Raw genomic sequence first — 19,957 nt, forward strand, 5'->3', positions numbered from 1 at the left:
GTTCAACCAGATTGTAAAATCCGGTTGAAGCCTACAATGGCACTTTGTTGTACTTGGAGGCTTTTTATAAATAACTGGTACGACTTGCACAGTTCTACAAATTAAAAGCAACTTTTGAAAACTTGTGCTAACCTCTCATTAGCTTTCAGAGTGTACTTAATGATGTTGTAAGCAAGCGTATAGCTCATGAAGCACTTTAATTTAAAGTGCTCTACCTTTGAACGTTCAAACATGGAAGGATTTGCGGAAATGAGAAAATGGATTTCTAGTGACCTTGAATGCGTCACGGGGCAAGCAACCTCACTGGCCACTCCAATAAGTACCCTGGAATATCAAATTATGGTCCTCTCAGAACTGCTCTTTATTGTCGAACTCAATGATTGGCCTTACATGGGTGTAGTGCACTCAAATACTCAACATTGGTTTTACTAATTGACAAAAAAATCTTTTGTAAGAGTTATCTGAGAGGTATGGTATGTTTAAAATCAAATCCAAAGTTGGACATTGTAGTTTGAGTCAGACATTTAGAGCTTATTTTAAGGAATTTGTCCTTTTTTTCTATTTATATGATGGGAAATTGATGTTAAGGTGTATGCTCATATTGAGGATTAGCGGTTAGAAAACGGCCACCTAGCTGAGACGTTGAAAAAGATATTAAAATGCGCTATTTTTTTCTTTCTAAATAGTATAGTTTACTGAAAAAACATTGCATCCCCAAACTACACACAATTCATTTACTCCACCTTCCCCTATTGTACCCTTTTAATCAGCAAGAAGGGTATGAAAGTCAGATTCCTTTTCAAAGTATAAATTGTATTGTATTATATTGTATTTTTTTATTCAGCAAGTATAAACCATAAACATGATATATACAAGAAATCATTTGACACGCGAACACTCAATAATGATGAAATAATAGATTTAAAAGAATAAAAAGAATAGAGCAAAAAAAATATTGTAGTGTATAATACAAGGTAATTATATAGAATAGTTTAAAAAGAAAGAATATGTAAATAACAAGACTAGAGTAGAATAGGTCGGAGGAACGCCGTTGGCATAATACTATACATAATAACCTAAATCAAATCCCTTTGAACATACGGATAGGGGTAGGGTAAAAACTCTTTAAGACGTGAAATCTTGCTCGCAATGGAGCGAAGACGGCGACCTGACGGCAGGTAATCAAAGTACCTGCAAGCAGGGTGACTGGGATCGTCTATAATATTTAGTGTCCGTTTTCTAGTTCGATCGATGTAGATACTTTGCAGGGACGGGAGGCCACTACCTATTATTTCCTCTGCCGTCCTCACTACCGATTCCATCTTTGACAATTAAGCGTGAGGGAAAACAAGCTCCATGTCAGCTTGGAAGCGTCCGAGCTTCTCCCTACCGCACATCCCCCTGCCCCTCTTTGAATTCCACCCCTTTTTGCAACCTAGGATATGTAATAAAAATAATAGAATAAGGAAAGGGCCTCTATACTGCTTGGACTTTCTTATCTGAAGGCTTCTCACCCTGTCTTTGCAATTTCAAAATCTATTGATGTCGTCTCTTCCTAATTTTGAGTAAAGTTTAAGTTCTTATTCTTTTGCAAGATAAATACTACAGTTTACTTTGTAACCAGTTCATATGTCACTGTTTTGAAATGACTGAAAGCAAATTAAATAAGGATTAAACTATTGTGTCAAATGTTGCGTCACAACAAATGTAACTTTAAGTGATGTCAGGAAATAGTTTTGCGAGAAAGTGTTCCTTTGCCATCAGCAAAGAAGTGGAAGGAGGAGAAAAGGATAAAAAGAAGTAGGATGGATGGTGTAATGAATGCACTGGAGGAAAGGGGTCTAAATGTAGTGGAAGCCCTTGTTGGTGATAGGAATGAGTGGAGAGGTGTTGTAAAAGGATAGTGGGACATTTAGACATGTTCTCAGGGATGGGCAGGGCATCTGTATGATGCGGCTGGGGTAAACCGGTGAAAGCTGTCGGGCCTTGCTGTTGAACAGAATAGTGTGTTGTGTCACCCTGACCCGAATGACATGTGTCCCGTTTCATCTGGAGGGACGAAAGCAACTTGGGTGCCAAGGTGCTTAACATGTTTGGGTTTTTGGGCATTTGGGTTAGCCATGGTCATTTTTTGTGTGTTTTTTGCTACTTTTTCCTTTATTTTTTTTGTTTTTGTGTGTGTGTGTTTGTCTTGCTGTCGGTCACCCCTCTCGAGGAATATGACCAGGGTAGATAGATAGGATGTAATAGGATTGAACCACACTCCACCAAAACTTAAAAAGAAAGACTGACCAATCACATAACAGGAGGGTTAATGACTTGTCAAGCCAGCAAGGCTTTCAAAGAAGGTTAAAAAAAAGTGTCTGCCAACGATGACATTTCCAGTAGAAAAAAAATAACTTTCTGGTTTAAACTAGATTTTTATGACGGTAACCGTGCCTATTTTATCTTTGCACACTTCCCCTTTTCCGCTTTATCGCAGCTGTCAAACAGCACTTTGCCATTCCTTAGGATGTGTGGGGTGAGGGTGAAGGGGGTCTAACACAATTTTGGTATTTCCTATTTGGTTCTGACAAGGGCTTTTTACCTACCGGCCGTTCCCGTTTCCCTCATCCGCCGCCTGTCTCTCTTTTATCTGTCACAGGCGGTGATCCAGAACCCTTTCAGTAATGGTGGAAGCCCAGTGGGGGAGCCGGCAGGTGGGGAAGCGCGCTTTGCCTACTTCCCTGCAACGGCTGTAAGCGACGGCGCCGTGTCTGTGCAGGCCACTGCCGCAGACCCAACGCTCACACAGGCCGGGGGTGAGTGAGAGAAAGAGGGGATGGATGGGATGGCATTCTGTGCACAATTTGAGGCGAAGTGAATTGACAACACAGAAAACTCGCCACTTCATGCCCTACCTTTATCTTTCCCTTCCTTTCTTACCTTGATTTGTTTTTTTCCCTTCCTTTCCCTTTTCCTCCCTTCTCAACAATGATTCTTATCCTTCCCTTCTTCCTTCTTTCCTTCCTTTAATCCGTTTCCCAATTTTTCTTTCTCCCTCCCACTGCCCTACTCCTTCAATCTTTCAATATTCTTTGTCTTCCTGTCATGCACCTTTCCTTCTTTGCTTCCTTCATTCTATCGTTCCTTCCTTTTTATCTTTCTTTCTTTCTCCCTATCTCTCTCTTTTTCTTTCTCCTCGTTCCTTACTTCCTGCCTTCTTTCCATCTTTCCTTCCTTTTTTCCTGCATTCCTTCCTTCTTATTTACTTATTTTCTTCTTTCCATATCTTTTTCCTTCCTGCCTGCCTGCCTGCCTTCCTTCCTTCCTTGCTTCCTTCCTTCCTCCCTTCATCTCTTTATGTCTTTTTCTCATCCTATCTCTCTCTGTTTTTAGTGTTTTATACATATTTTTTTACTGATTTCTGTTTGTTTTGAATAACTGGATTGAGTGAAAAATCTGAAATCACTCAGCGTGCACGTGAGTTGCTTTCATCACATAATATTTTCACTGATAGGATTTATGAGTGACAGTTGAGATAATCAACTGTATTGGTCTTATAAATGATGCAATGTAGCTAATTGCATTACATGCTGAAGCAACATAAATATGACAGGGCTGATTTACTGTTCCGCATTCACTTATTCACCCATTAAGAAATAAAATATCCCTTGTTTATTTTCATCTGTTTGCTTTATGTATGTTAACACATTCAAACGTCTGATTTTTCTTTGAAAGGAAATTTCTTCCGAGTGACTTGAAGCGATTTATTTTTGGTGTTTTGCTACCAATTGCAAGCATTATTAAAAATATTTCCTAACATATAGCAGGCTTGTACTGTATCTCAGAATTTGACTCGCCTCATATTTCAAGATGCTCTCTCGCTTTTTTTCCTCATCATAAATTATGAGCGGGGGCCTGACAATCACATTGGATTACTTGGTGTCACATGAGCCCTTGTCGCCGGTTCTCTCCATGCGTCATGTCATTTAGCTGTCGTTGGCAGTTCCTCTGGGTTTCTAACCTTGACTTGAAATATGCACATACTCTGTTTTTCAGTTCAGTTCACCGCATAATTCCATATGGAGATCCTTGGTTTATGGCGGTGCTCCGATCAGCAACGGCCATTACAAAAAGAGTAAAATTTTAATTAAGCTGTATAAAGTGTTCTGACGAACATTAAATGCAAAACATAATATGCACGGCAGTAAATGTCTTTTTGTAATTGTGTTCCAATACAACTGTGTAACCAGAAAATATTTTGGATCCGTTTAAATCTATTTCTTGGAAAATCGAAAACCTGCTTAAGGTGCATTGACATCCTTATTTCAATCCTTTTTTTGAATGTGAAGTCTCTATTGTAATCATCGAACATAGGTTTTGACATCCAGATACTTGAATGCACGGAGAGAACAAATGAAAAGTGAGTAACGGCGCTCCACGTGAATGGATAGGCCTCATTTGTCACAATTGTCACGCCGAGTCATGTGAGAGGCCGGCTGATGTGTCATACTTAGCGCTGAACTGTTGCTCAATTGACGGCACTTGTTGTATTAAAGGAACAATAAAGTACGGGTTACCTTTAACACAGCCATGCATGAAATTGAAGTCCAGATGGATTTATTGTGACGTGCTCAAAGAAATTTCAGGAATCTATTAGAGAAACATCTCTATTTCCTCTTCATTAAGCATCTTTTTTTACCCTGGGATTTCCATCTTTATCTAGCTAGCTAGACAGCTAGATAGCTATTTATCTAGCTATCTGTCCCTCTTTCTCCCTTTTCTCTTTCTCCCTCTCTCTCAGTCTCTTTTTTTCTCTCCCTCCCTCCTTCCCTCTTCCTCCCTCCTTCTCTCTTTCGCTTATGTTTTAAAATTTTTGCAAGGATTCTATTATTTTCTTTTTTTTTCTATTAAATCTGTTCAATGTGTAAAAAGCTAGGGCATTAGCGTTCATTCATTTAATTATGATTTACATTTGAGTATTTATGATTTATTTACATGTACATGTATTTCTAGATATTTGTATTTATTATTTATTTATTTATTTATAACTGGCTTTTGTTACTTTTATCTTCATATTTATTTTAAAGTCAGCATGCTACTCAAAATTACTATTAGTTCAGAATGATTTCCGATTGCCGTTTTTCCCACAGGCCAATTCTACGTGATGATGACACCTCCCGAAGTCATTCAAACAGGCGCAACGCGCACTATCGCTCCACGCACGCAAGCCTTCCAAGCGTGAGTATCACTTTCAAGAATACATCCATCCATTATCTGCACCGCTCATCCTCAGTAGGGTCGCTGGGGTGCTTGAGCCCATCCCAGCTATCTTCGGGCAGTGTGCAGGGGACACCCTGAACTGATTGACCGCCAGTCGCAGGGCACACAGGGACAGATAACGCCTTCGATCATTCACGATCATCAACACCTAGGGACAATTTGGACCGGCCGATTAACCTGAAATGCATGAAAAATCACGTTTTGTGGCTGGATTTTTACTGCAGACCCAAGTTCCCTGCTCATTTTAATAGCACACTACCAAATATACCTTTTTGCATGGTTAACCGGATGTAACATTGAGTAACACATGCACGGTTGCCCAAAATGCATCAAAGTGTCAACCCTGACGTAAGCAAACAAAACAAAGATGAATATTGAAGTAAATAAATACATTTCTGTTACTAGAGATGAAAAGAAGAAATGGGTCACTTGAATCACGCAGTCTGAGTCATTCTGTTTCCTTATGTTTTCAAAGCAATACAAATAATAGCACATCAGAATGTCTTAGGTTATATTAGAAGGCTGGGATAAAAAATGTTGGGTACAGTGCACGCATACGATCGTTTTTATATTTTTTTCAAGATGAGTCATAATCTTTTATTATATGTGCTGTTAGGCGGGTATAGTCCATAAAAGCCTCTTATGGTTTCTTTTAAGACAGTTTTCTCACTCAGTAACAGCGTACTTAAACCACCGTAAAAGATATACAATATTCTTTGTAATAAGTATTTATATTAGATCTATATTTTTAATGAGTTAGGAAGGATCTATTTTTTTAGAATTGAAGAAAATTGTAATGATCCAAACCAACTGATGAAATCGGTGTTGCATTTCTGGCCTTATCACGCAGAACAAATACGATATAATTAAAAAAAAATCCTTCACATGGTTTTATATTTATGTTTTTAATTTTTTTTAATATTTCGATTCATGTTTACATTTATTCATTAATATCAGCTAGACCAAATTATGCCATATTGTATTACATTTTTAACTTTTTACAGAGCAGGCTGTTTCATTTTTGAATTTTTGAGTCATTCAATACTCTGATCCACCAGCAGCCTAGTTTCATTGCAACATTCAAAAAGAAATCAGTCTCTTGTCAAATCGCAATTTGAGAATTTAAGAATCAATAGTGTTCATATTTTAGACCTTAACACAGCACATTTTTGCTTTTACGAAATAATTAGCTTTATTCACCATCTAAAACTAATTTATTTATAGCTGATGCTTTTGTGAATTTGGCAGGTCTCAAAATAGTCGATGGTGGGCCACAAATGGGCGGTAGAACAGTGTTTCTCAAGTAGAGGATTGCAGGCCTGATATCAGTGGGACATGGCCCTTTGCCCTGGTAAAATAATGGTAAGAAGAATGGAAAAAGGGGGGGTCAATTACACTCCTGACAGTAGGGCAATAATGCCCAACTCAATCTTTTCTTCCCGTTCAGTCACTGTTCCAATTGTGTTTGAGAGGGATCACATCTTATTTCACTGAGATTTTTAGTTTTATTTCCTTTTCCGTCAAAAAAAATGGTTAGTGATAAGGGGAAGAAAAAGTAGAAAACGGTGACAACAACAATCAAGTAGAAAAGAGGAAAGTATTGCAATATGTGAATATGGTGTATTAGTGCCATTGTAATGCTGCTGAAAGGTACAGTAAATGGTTTGAAAATATTTTTTGCTTTTTTACCAGTATATTAACCTTCATTATTTACACAATTCTTTAATTATCGACATTAAGCTACAAGTTTTATTATTTTGGTACACTTTTCTTTAAGGATGTAGATGTTTAATGTAGTTTTAGGGGGTCGCTCATATGCAATGTAGGCTTATATCGGAGTATATTTGATACTTGAAGTGGTTTCTTTTTGTTTTTGTTGTTTTTTTGTTGTAATTTTTTTAAGGTGAATGTGTTTTACATTCTCTGATTTGAACTACACCATCATTTCATTTAATAAATTTAAGAAAATAAAATGTTTTCTTGAATGATATCGCAGCTCATCATTAGGGTGGAATGGTTGGTCCTGAATTTAGACCAGTTGAGAACCAATGCCATGGAGTGGACACTACTGATTCAAAACTTTAGCTTTGACACTATGGGATAATTTCTGTGTTTGACATTTGAGTAAAATAAATATGACATGTTTCGGGGCATTCCCCTATCGGGATTCCTTTGCATTTGATTCTATTAAAAAAATATACAAAAAGTGGCATTTGTTTTTTTCTCCAGGAGAGTCAAAATCAGCAGAAGTATTTGTCATGGCAGAGCCGCTCACCTCCCCAACAAGCAGATTACCGATTGTCAAATCGAGTTTCGTCAATTTTGCCCATCGTTAGCATTTTTCCGGTACTAAAACGTGCTGCTGTTGTTTGGACACAAAAGAGGCGTTGTAGCAAGTCGGCCACATGACGAACAGGAGACGTAGCATATGATAAGCTCTGTTTGTTTTGTTTTTTACGGGTGTGTTCGTGTCACTGCTCCCTCACGGGAATCTTTAATTTCGATTTGATTGTGAACTAATCAACAGTGACAGTTTTTCCAAAGTGAAGTTTGAAACCTTCCCCCTCTATGTGCCGTCCGCAGAGATGAAAACGAGACGCTGCAGCAGGAAGGTTTAAACTGGTGAGGAATGCTTTCCACTTTCTTGTCCCTTTCTTCCTGCTCTTTTTCCCACCACCATCATCACATTCCTTCTTGCAGCAAACGAATTACCGTATGTTCCTCACTATAAGGCGCATCGGATTATAAGGCACCCCCCCCAAAAAAATGTTTTGTTATACATTTTGCATACATAAGGCGCATCAAACTATGGGGCGCATGAAATTGACTACAGTGCAGTACAGTAAGAGCTAACATGAGTATGAGTATGGTGCATTGCATTAATATGTGCTGCTGACCAGAATCGCGAACCATTGTAATCAATCGGAAACAAACCCAAGATGTGGCAGTGAGAGTGCCAAAACATTACCACTAGACCACTAGATGTACATATGAAGTATGAAATGGCATTACAGCTTATCCCATTATCAAACTGTTTTTATTTACAGTGCCAGCAACACTGATTACATAGTGTAATCTGATAGGTTAAACAGTCTCATGTCTTCATTTGTGCCCCAATATCCTCTTAGTTTAATATTTATGCGTAAGTGAACAAGCTTTTATAGTTTTTTTGATGAAAGATTTTATATACTCCATTCTCTTTTGTTGGTAAAGAAGTATAAACTGTTTAACCTAACAGAAAGCACTTTGCAAATCAGTGTTCCCTGCACCGTGACCAAAAATTGTGAGAAAATGAGATAAGGTTGGGGCGGCAGTAGCTCAGGAGGTAGAGCGATCGTTTTAGGATTAAGGGATCCCAGTTCGAATCCCGGCTTGTCCGTGTTTTATGTCGAAGTGTCCTTGGGTAAGACACTGAACCCCCAATACCCCCAATAAGCAGGTTAGTGCCTTACCTGGCTGCACAGATCACGGCCGCTATTGGGAAATGTGCAGCACAATGTAAAGCGCTTTGGGAAGTCATTGACTTGAAAAGCGCTTTATAAATGTAGATCATTTCATTTCAAGGTCTAATGCGTTTTCGAACGTCACCTGTACTATTGGTGATCTAGTGGTAAAGTATCGATACTCTCACTTTCACAACTCTGGTTTGAAACCCGGTGCCTACAATCATTGTTGTTTATCGATTTGATCAATCATTATGCACTCATTGCTCAAATATGGTAATATACTTACTGTAAAACTTTGTATGATAATGCATACGTGCTGATAATTATTGCATGGCATTTCCAACCATTTTCTGTGCTATATAAGTTGCACTGGGTATTAAGGCGCACTCTCAAATTTCTGGCCAAATTGGAGTTTTTAGGTGCGCCTTATAGTGCGGAAAATAGAGTAGTCAAATTTGATCCTGAGCAGAGAGAGTAAGCCTGCCTCTTTCCCTGTCTGACGAATCCCCGGTGATTCTCCTCGCTCTTGATGTGCGAGCCGCAGATGTAGTGCTCCCTCAGCGCTGACCCTCATCCATTGTTGTTAGCCCGGCAACTCATTCCCCGTCAGGAATTAGAAATTAGGTCACCCCGCCGCCTCTGCCAACGAGATCTCCAGACAGTTTTATTCGTACAGATAACAAAATGATGTAGACCCCGAGGATGCTGTTTTGTGTACAAACTGATGAGACCGGTTCTCGTCTCAAATTGAAGCATTAGCATAAGACTCATAATTTTTTGCTCCTATTTAACATTTGACTATCTGTGACGAACTGACCCAGGTCCATTAATATTGACCAACCTCAGAAAATTTTCAACAGCAACCTGACGCTTATTACATGTGTGAAAATGAATGTAGAAAATAAAAAAATACAACAAAGCCAACATAAATTCATACAGTAACATTGCAAAATTAAAAAATAATATTCGTCTGTAATTTTTAAGCATTTTTTCTTCATTTAAAAACTTGCTCACACGATTTATTTTTCGTACCAAATGTATTTTACTAAAACATCTTAAAATGATTCCTATAATAGCAAAATGATTCAATATTTTGAGTTTGTCTATGTAAAAATAATTTGAGACAAAAATGTATTAAAAAGGTGTTTATTTTACTTAGGTATGTTTTAAAAACTGGACTTTGAAGACCAATTTCTTTACTGAACAACATACCTATAAAGTGTTTCCATGCAGCCAAACTAAATTTGTCTTTAATATGCAGAGCACATTTTGCAATCACTTGGTTCATCTGTATCTTAACACACATAGTATACATTGCAAATAGCTAACCTTACCTGTGAAGATACTGTATTTCTGACATTTAGGGGAGTGCCACAGCACGAATGTATGATACAAACTTAACATTGCATGGAATAAGTTGGTTTCATTGTCTAGCCAAGCAAATTTTCTGTCAAGGTGCAGGAACTTTCCCCTCACCAACTCGAATCAAGCGCAAGTGTCTTAGCCACAAATACAGCAATGTCTTGCTCCGCTAGGTTTTGCACAAAAGCTATAGGTTAATAAATCCCTGGCTACTATTAAGAAATGAGTAAAAGATAGTTAGTGGGGCCCTGTGAGAAAATGTCTCATTAATATTGATACCATACACAATAGTGTTACCGTTTTCAGACCCTTCACGCTTCGGGAAACGGTTTCACCGCTGCGTCTTAATTAACGGGATACCTGAGGGACGCCCAGACAAGAGACACTTGTCTCGTTAGTGCGGGATGCAAGCAGACGGCTCTTTTCGTCATCGCTGTCGTTTTATGGCATAGTAAAGCAACATGGCGCAATTACCCTTGCTCCCTTACCAACTAGGGCTGCAACTAACGATTATTTTAAAGGTCATCTAGTCACTGACTATTGAAACAATTAGTCATTTTTTTCCCTAAATTTAGCATTAAGTTGTTTTTAATTCAGCGTTCATACGGGTGCTTAAAATCCTTAAATACTTTATGTTTAACGGTGTTTTTTCAATATTTGAAAAGGACTTGAATTATGGCGGCTGATATTAGTTTGTATGGCATTCCTATGAAGCGTCATGGCCCCCTATGGATCGCGCCCAAGAGGACAGGTGCATGCTATACCTTAACAGGACACAACAACATGTTTAGTAGTGCTAGGATTACGTATCAAATATGGCGGCAGTAGCTCAGGAGGGGGCGGCAGTAGCTCAGGAAGTAGAGCGCTCGTCTTGGGATAAAGGGATCCCAGTTCGAATCCCGGCTTGTCCGTGTTACATGTCGAAGTGTCCTTGGGTAAGACACTGAACCTCTACTACCCCCAATAAGCAGGTTAGCGTCTTACATGGCTGCAATACAAGGCCGCTATTGGGAAATGTGGAGCACACTGTAAAGCGCTTTGGGAAGTCATTGACTTGAAAAGCGCTATATAAATGCAGATCATTTCATTTCATTAACAAATGACGTTTGTGGGCCGTACAACCTTTGCAATAGTACATGAGTCAATTCATTCAAAAGAGAAAAATAATTTTGTATTGCCGGAAACTCAGCAAAATGTAACTTGATGTCAAGTTTTGGACATGTTTGATAATTAATTATCTTGCCACATTTGGGATTATGGTTGCTCACTGTTGTTTATCATAAGCCATGCAATAAAAGGGTAGCATTTCCCAGTGATAAATTGTCATGGGAAAAATTTCCTGCAACTTAAAATGTAAGCTGCGTATTATTTATTATGTTTACCCAACTCTTATATAAAGATATATTTTTCTCAAAAACAAATATATTCGTGATTTACTCAACATCTAAAAATCACGTCTTGTTAAGTGCAAAGATGGCATATGTAAATAGCGATATCTATTTTTGTTACTTGGATATTTGTGCGTCGACGAGCTTCTGCCATCATCTGCAAGGTCTGCTTTGCAGACTTTGCAAGTAGTCTTTTTTTTTGACATATCCAGGCTAATATTCCCTTGAACTTTAAATGTTTTGGTCCACGTACTTGATGTTGATGTTGTCTAAAATGCTCCCAAAAATGTGATACTTTGTTATGCGTATTTCATGCTGACGCCACTGTTTCTCTATGTATATGTTACCGCTCGAGACAGCGATGCTATAGCACATGTGCGACTCTCAGCGCAGATTATATACATGTAGAGATAGCTCACTCATGTTAGAAAACGTGCCTGGCAACAATAGTCGACTATGATTTCCATTATCAACTATTTCCATTATCAACTATTTCCATTATCGATTTTTGTCTGCAACGTCGACTAATCGTTGCAGCCCTATTCCTCACCCCTGTGGAGCTGTACTTGGGAAGTAGAGAAGACTGTCGACACTTGGGGCGGACATTTAGGACGGCTTGAAACGAGCTCTGCGATTAGAAAAGCCGTTGTCAAAGATAACAGCCCAGAACGATGGTTAATAGTCTCGGGGATGAAGTGAAGGCGAGGGCTCGCAGCGGGTTGTGTGTGCATGGGTAGATGGGAGATAATACACAGTGTGGACTGAAAAACAAGGCTTGTCTTTATGTTTTGGGTCTGTGAAGGAAAATGGACGGCCCGCGGACGCCGCGAGATGAAAGAAGGAGAGCTCAGCATAATGAAGGTGGGCAATTAGCCGCCATTGCGGGCTTTTCGCTAACCTGACGATGCTGACACAATACAAGTTCTGTGTCCATATACAGTGCCTGGCGAAAGTATTGGGCCCCCAAAAACCTTTTGTCATATTTGATCGAATCACTTAACTTTACACAGTAAAATAAAATGTGCTGAAAATGTTTTTTTCTTTGGAGAACAGGTTTCTTGGCTTTGCTGAATTTTGTCTTAAAATATTTAGTATGTCTCCTTTTAAAAAAAAACATTAAGCTGTTATGGCCATTTGGGTAAAAAAGGTTCCTGGAGCCCGGTTTAAAATTAATAAAATATTTTAGAAACGCTTACTTTTAATTCTATATTTTTAGCCCGATATAAAAAGTTGGTTAACTTTGGTTTCTTTTCACAATTATGTCTTACATGAAATACAGGAAATAGTTTGAGTTTTTTTTATCTATAAGTTTGAAGCCTAAATATGTCAAAAAGTTCTTTGGGGAGGGGGGGTGGTGGTTTGTTAGGGGGGCAATAGTTTTGCAAGGCACTCAATGTGGCCGCTAGAGGCTGCTGTGGAGCCGTCATGCAACGGCAACCTAAGGAAAAGATGACCCCTCACTGATGTTTTCTTTTTTTTTTTTAGTTGAGAGGCGGCGGAGAGACAAAATCAATAACTGGATCGTGACGCTCTCCAAAATCATTCCGGACTGCAACATGGACAGCACCAAAACTGGAGCAGTGAGTTGTCTTTATGGGTCTTTTCCTCTGAGGAAGTCTCACATCAAGTATGCCTTGATGTCACACTGTGAACAGCTTGATGAAAAGAACTGCATGAATGCCAGATGGAAACAGCAAATCGATTAAAGACTGGGGGAAAAAAGAACAAATATGTTCCCTTACGAGTGTGAACACAGAATTCTGATTAATATAAAATTGATCTGTCCGTTTCCATGCATCTCAGAGATCGCTGTATTGCAAGCTTTATATTATTAAGCTCAGAAAACAGGTGCAGCAGGTTTGCAATGCAAGCCTGAGGGCAGCTTTTCAACCCTTTTAATATTCCAAGAACTCAACATTAATTGAAATGATAAAATTCAGTCTAGTGGGGGCACACAAAATATGTTTTGCTATCCGTCGCCGTCATGAGGAAAATATTTATCTGCAAATTGAGGGTTTTTTTTCTCAGGAGAATTGGAAAAAAAACATTTTACACCCTAAAGCAACGATACGTATTATATTGACAGATTTACTAAAGGATTACTCTTTAAACTGGTGCTGTACATATCTGATATTATTACAGTCGTCAACATAATTTTCCTATATAAAATCAGTGAAAATAAGAATGTTTTATTTTTGGTTATTTTATGTATTTTTTGTCCTAATTTTTAATATTTATGTAATTACTTAATATTATTTTTTATATTTATTATCACACAATACATACATATTCTCTATTTCGTAATTCCTAGCTCCTAATTTCGAAATGGCCACTAGAGGGCAGCGGGCACTTGTACCGATACCTTAAAACAAGACTAGTATTGACAGATTTAGAAAAGTATTTATCTTTTCCAAAAAATTCGTTATAAATCATAGAGGGATGATTCAAATAACAGAAAGAAAAAAAAATCGGTGATACGTTTGGGAGCTATCAAATAAAACCCAATGATGCATAGATGCTGCATAAAATTGGAAACCGTTTAATTTTGTAATGTCTATATTTTCATTTTATTTTTAATGGTGTTGAATGACAATAGCATCGTCTTTTTAATATCACAATAACGCTATTATTACATTTGTTACTTTTGCCCACTTTTCAGAAGTTCCCAAGAAATTAAGTTCAATTGTAATAAGTTCAAGTGTATTTTGAAGTTTTTCCAGAGATCCCAATCCCACAAACCCTCAGTGAGAAGTGTGTAATGGAAAATTGACTTTTCGTTAGTATACTAATACGTGGGCTCTATAGAATGCCTGCCCAACCAGCAAGTGTGAAATAAAACAACTAAGAAAATCCTACGGTCAAATTAGCAAGTGGTGTCTGCGTAGGAGCCAATTACATACATAGAGGCTATGGAGGAGGTGAAATGTGCTCCTTCGTTCAGAATGAACAGAACCCCCCCAAAAAACAATTTGTTCTGTTTTCAGGGTTTGGTCATATCACATTGGCAAATTGGGGCCATCTGTTGTTTAAAACATCAAAATAAACAACATTTGTCCTGACAGAGCAAAGGAGGCATCCTGTCCAAAGCGTGCGACTACATCCGAGAGCTGAGGCAAGGTAACCAGCGGCTGCAGGATAGCTTGAAGGAAGTGGAGAGGATCCGAGTGGACAACGAACTGTGCAGGCAGCAGGTGAGGCCAATGCAGGCTTTTTACGATCAACTTCCTATTTAGTGTTTACCAATAGAGCTAATGAAACAACAACAAAATGCCAAACTTTAAAGAATTTCAGCAATTCCAGTCACTGCCAGCCCAGTTAACTGAACGCCAGCCAACTTAAGTGAAGAATTGACGTCTAAAAACCTCAATTGCACTGGATTTTAAACGGCTCTTTGATGTCTATAGCCATCATTGGGAGTGAACGAGTTAATAGGTTCTCTTATGACCTGGATGTGCGCCAACAGGCTGTACTTGCCCAGGGTACACCACAGGAAGTGGTGCCTTTTCAACCCAGGCGGTCAAGGGAGCTGTGAATCGTGATATATTTTTCAGTAATTAAAAGTTTAATATTGGTTGGTTAGCTACAAATAAGGTTTTCGAAAGGATATTTTTACATCAAGCAGTCTTTTTCATGTATAATAGTACTCCGCTCAAAGTAAATGACGAAAATTGTGGTCACTGATTGTCAACCTTGTTTGTTCATCTGACAGGAATTCTTGTTGTTCGATTTTCAAAAATCAACTGTTTTTTTTCTCCACTATTAGTATAAAAATCAGTCAAACTTGTTCAGTAATTCCCTGAGTAGGCGCAAAGATGAAACAGGTTAAATAGACACGTTTGCTCCGGCAGACTCCTTCAAGTCTGCGTCCTCCGCCGAGGCTAAAACCCATCGGCTCACTTCGCGTCTCCTCCCAAAAGCGCTTTGGGCGGTTTGCTCCTCAATCGCAACTTTCGCAGCGATCAAAGCGCTCGCCATTACCTGCGAGAGGCGGTAGGGAAGTCAAAACAGAGAGGCAGCTCACTTGCATGCAGATCTCCTACCTTAGTATCGAGTGTGACCGTACACCCCCCGCTCCCTGTCCACGTACTCGTCAAAAAGCTTAAGGTGTTCTCTGGGGATCCTCCTCAGGGGGGCCGGAGGTGAGTTTGCAACCGACAGAGTTGACACACCGCATCATTGGATAATCCCGTCGGTTACGGACTCGACTTTTGCGGCCCGCTGTGTTTTAATCTTGGCGTACGTCGGTGGACAAAGGTGTCAAAACACTTGAAAGGAACCGATAGAATGAAAAGTGTGTGCGCAAGAGATCTTGGTCCGTGTCAAAATAGATTAGTTTTTGGGTGAAAAAGTATTGAATGTGTTCCACAGGGGAAAGGTGTGAATAGGTAAGGATGAGAAAGGTGGAAGTCTTTAAATTCTGGCCTGACTATTCTCTATGCAGTCCATTTTTCTATCTCAAATTGTCCTTTTCATATTTAAAGACTAGAAATGGTATTATGTTTCTGAGTCTTTTTGTGGAAAGACTCAAAAGTATTGAAATGTTTTCAGATGACATCCGATTTACGACTTTGAGTTTCAAATGACATCCACTAGTACTTGTGTATCCTCGTTTTTTCCATTGAGATGCTCTTTTTTCCAGTTGATTGTCAGTTTTTCCAGCAAATGCTCATTTTTTCCTGCAGATGTTAGTTTTTTACCAGTTGATCCTTGTTTTCTTTCTAGTGGATGCTCAATTTTACAACGGATGGTCATTTTTTTTCCAGCAAATGCTTTCCTTCTATCAGATGCTCATTGTATCAAGCAGGTGCTTTTTTTTTCCAGCTGATCCTTTTTTTTTTTCCAGCGGATGCTCATTTTGTCCAAATTGATCCTCATTTCTTACAGATAATACATTTTTCATGCTGATCCTTGTTTTTTCCAGTGGATGCTCTTATTTTCCCACTTATTCCTGTACTTTTCCGAGCATTTTTAATTTTTCCAGTGAAAACCCCTTTTTTACCTGTGAATGATCAGTTTTTTAGTGGATGCTTATTTTTTCCCAGCAGATAGTTGATTATTCTAGCGATGCTCATTTGTTCTAGCAGATGATCATTTTCTCCAGCTTATCCTCATTTTTTCCAGCTGATGCTCGATTTTCTTTTTCAGTGGACGCTCATTTTTTTCCGGCTGATCCACACTTTTTCCTAGTGGATGCAAAATCTTTTCCAGCAGATGCTCATTTTCTCCAGCTGATCCTTATTTTTTGTAGCTGGTCCCTTTTTTTCTCCCAGCAGAAGCTAAATTCAATATCTGGCAATGCAGAACGTAGCAGCTCGTCAACAAGTAAAATAATTTTCGTTTTTAGATGGCATAGCAATCTACCACCACACTCATTGCAGTAGCTAGATACCATCTTGGCAGCAGATGCCCCTATTATAAACGATTTACAACTGGCAAGTCGATAATGAACTACTTTGTGGATTTTCGCATATTGTGGAGGGTTCTGATCCCCAATAACCACAAAAAATGAGGGATTGCAGTATTGTCTGTACTTGATAAGCGGTTGTGTAGGGTTACTTTAACTGGATTACTTTCAATTAATTTTGGATTACTCCAATACCAAATATGCTAATAAAAGTCAAAAGAAACTAAATATGAATAAAATGACTAAATTTTGTGCAGGCTTGGGGAGTAACGGAATACATGGAACGGCAAAAATGATGTTGGCAAGCTGTTTGGATTTATTTTCATTTTGTTTCTGTCACATTTTATGTTAGTTTTGCCGGAGATCAAAGCCAGGAGAGAAAGCTTACCACGTGTTGTGAGTCATAATTTTATTCATATTTAGTTTCTTTTGTCTTTTATTAGCAAATTTGGTATTGGAGTAATCTAAAAGTAATTGAAAGTAATCCAGTTAAAGTAACCCTACCCAAGCCTGTTGATAAAAACATAATAATTCCATTAATACAAACATCTTGAATGTTTTCCTCTCTTCTGGTATTTCTATTATTATGAAACTAATGTAAGTTTTAGGGAGTTCTATTTTTATCTTGCATCTGAGGATTAATAACATCTTTGGGTTTCTCTGAGACAAGGACATCTATGAAAGGGATAAAGTACATAGTACTGCAAGTACTGTTATTGTACCATTAATAAAAAAAAACCTAAAGGGCAGTGACATAGATAAAAGTTAGCTTTAGCATTAACCTAGCATCAGCGTAAGTTGTGTTTCTCCTAGGATTTATATTCAATATCATCCTACAGTTAAGGGTCACACAAGATTTAATTTAATCAGCCTCTTCTTAATAAAAAAACCCTTTCTTCTCCTTCCAGATAGAGGAACTGAAGAACGAGAACGCCTTGCTGAGAGCTCAGCTCCAACAGCACGGCATCGAGATGGTGGAGGAAACATCGCCGCAGTAGCCATGAAGGAGAAAGCAAAAAGACTTGTGAAGGATTACTCGCAATCAGCTCGCCAGCGTTGACGGCCTCCTCCAGGCCACGTTAGACTCTCCTGGCACTGAGGCAACCACACCCTCCGCTTCACTCAAGGACAATGACTTTTTTCCTTAAGCCACCTACACGGATTATCACCATCGCTATCGGACTATTAGTTGACGCTTCCTAATTTAATTTTAATGTTCTTTTTTTAACCGTTTTAATTTATTAGTCTGCTCGCCGACAGGTCGCGTAATGGAAAGCTGTTGCGAAGAGACCCCGAGGGAGTCAACAATCAGTCGACAGCTGGCTTTAACGTCTTTTTTTTGCGGAAAGGGGGACAGAGAATACTTGAAACGATGGGCATTTTGCGGAAGAATGCCACTGTGGCCCACATTCTTGGAACGTGACATAGGAAGTGAGCAGCGGCCTCGAAAGACGCTTACAGATTTTTTTTCCCGCCGTTTAATTAAAAATAACACCATGTCAATACTGATCTATTTTCACTCCCATGTAGGCCCCCCTCAGAGGCGAAGCAGGAGTGATGGTCGTTTCCTTCCGATTTTGAAGTCGAGGAGGATAATGTAAATGTTACGCAGACGTTCGCTAATTTGCTAATCATGTAAAGGTCAGATTGTGGCGTTCTTTTTTTTTAATGAGCTTCCCACCTTACCTTCTCTGTAGCAGCCTCACTGTCTCTCAGGTTAGATTGTATGACATTTTTTTTCTATGAAATGCTTGAAAATAAACATGCAGAGCTATTATTCCTCTGTGGTTTGGTTGTCACTTAGCCACACCCACTCAATACTCATTCTTATTGGATTTGATTCTTATAGAGCTTGGAAATTATAATGGATGCAGTTAACCTTTCCAAAATCTACTATTATTATTATTGAAGTGCAAAATGTATTGTTGTTTTCTTTCTTTTTTTCCAAAGTCTGAAATGGACCAATGTTTAGAAAAGGACCTGGATGAATATGCCGAGGTATGTATGGACTGTATTTGTATTTAGGAACTACTGATTATTTCTCAAATTTAAGGCATTTATTGATGGGTTTTTTTCTTCCTGAATATCTTTGTTCAACAAATAATTTTAGATAATATAAACACCCCGATTCATAATTATATATGATATTTTAAACATTAAATGGCAAATTATTTGGTTGTAACTGTATTCAAATATTGAAACCCCTTTTAAAAATGTAGTAGGTCAATTTGTCATCAATTGGATACTTTTAACACTCCTGTGGGCTTTTTAACTCACTGTTAGTGCTGTTTAGCAATATCTTGATAATTTTTAGAAATTACGGTAAATGGACGACATCCCGCAATTCAGTTCTATTGAGGCCAGCGAGCGGCAAGAAGGTCCCAGCTTTTCAAGAAACCAAAGAGTTTTGAAGTGTCAAGACACAAGCCATTAGCAAGAAAGGCTTGCTTACAAGGAAGTCGCGTGTAGCCCACGTCCAAGTTCTGATTAAGCCTTTGGCCAAGTCGGCGGGACTCAGCCAGTGAACTCAAAGTGCACTCGGGACAAAGAAAGAATGGGGCAGCCAAGAACCAGAGAAACGCCCTGCACCCAGAGATTCTGGTCTTGACCGTGTCTCCAGGACTCCAGCTCCCACCCAGAACATCAGAACCTCCACCATCATTGAACCAAAACCAAAGTTCATTTATGGCACCAGGTATCTATTGGTGTGTCTTTTGGGGAATTCTATTTACCGGTAGATACAATAACGTCCAGTTGCCTTAAGTTCTATCGACAGTAAAACTTAAGCAGACCACGTTGGTTTTCCTTCTGAATGGTGCCAGCCAAGATCCCAACTTTTATCTTTCTTTGTTTTATTTTCTTGTTTTGTGTTTGATTCAAAAAAGAAAATCCTTAAATCCGAGTGTGTGTCTTGATTAAAGTATGTTATCAAAAATGTGAAAATAATTAATTTAAAATAATTTTGTAGCCAATCCTTGAGATTAGGTTCTTTTTATCTTTTTATATTTTCAATATTCGTAATTGTTTTATGTATACATGTATATAGTTTCTGTTTTTTGTATGCTGGCAACTGTGTGGACAGCAAAGTAAGA

The 19,957-nt window shown here is 38.6% G+C and overlaps 1 protein-coding gene across 2 annotated transcripts in view; it reads left to right on the forward strand.

Moving 5' to 3' along the window:
- usf2l (upstream transcription factor 2, c-fos interacting-like) overlaps positions 1–18,642 on the forward strand; it is a 25,881-nt gene extending 7,239 nt beyond the window's left edge. For both annotated transcript variants that reach the window (XM_088327022.1, XM_088327023.1), the window contains 7 exons: positions 2,645–2,801; positions 5,136–5,223; positions 7,849–7,887; positions 12,264–12,322; positions 12,947–13,041; positions 14,524–14,652; positions 17,774–18,642. In XM_088327022.1, the coding sequence (XP_088183148.1) occupies positions 2,645–2,801; positions 5,136–5,223; positions 7,849–7,887; positions 12,264–12,322; positions 12,947–13,041; positions 14,524–14,652; positions 17,774–17,863 (657 nt within the window). In that variant the 3' untranslated portion in view covers positions 17,864–18,642. The remainder of the gene's footprint in view (positions 1–2,644; positions 2,802–5,135; positions 5,224–7,848; positions 7,888–12,263; positions 12,323–12,946; positions 13,042–14,523; positions 14,653–17,773) is intronic.
- Positions 18,643–19,957: the final 1,315 nt, after the last annotated feature.

The sequence above is a fragment of the Urocampus carinirostris genome, chromosome 2 (assembly GCF_059441175.1).
Source record: "Urocampus carinirostris isolate Australia breed hairy pipefish chromosome 2, RoL_Ucar_1.0, whole genome shotgun sequence".
Taxonomy (NCBI): domain Eukaryota; kingdom Metazoa; phylum Chordata; class Actinopteri; order Syngnathiformes; family Syngnathidae; genus Urocampus; species Urocampus carinirostris.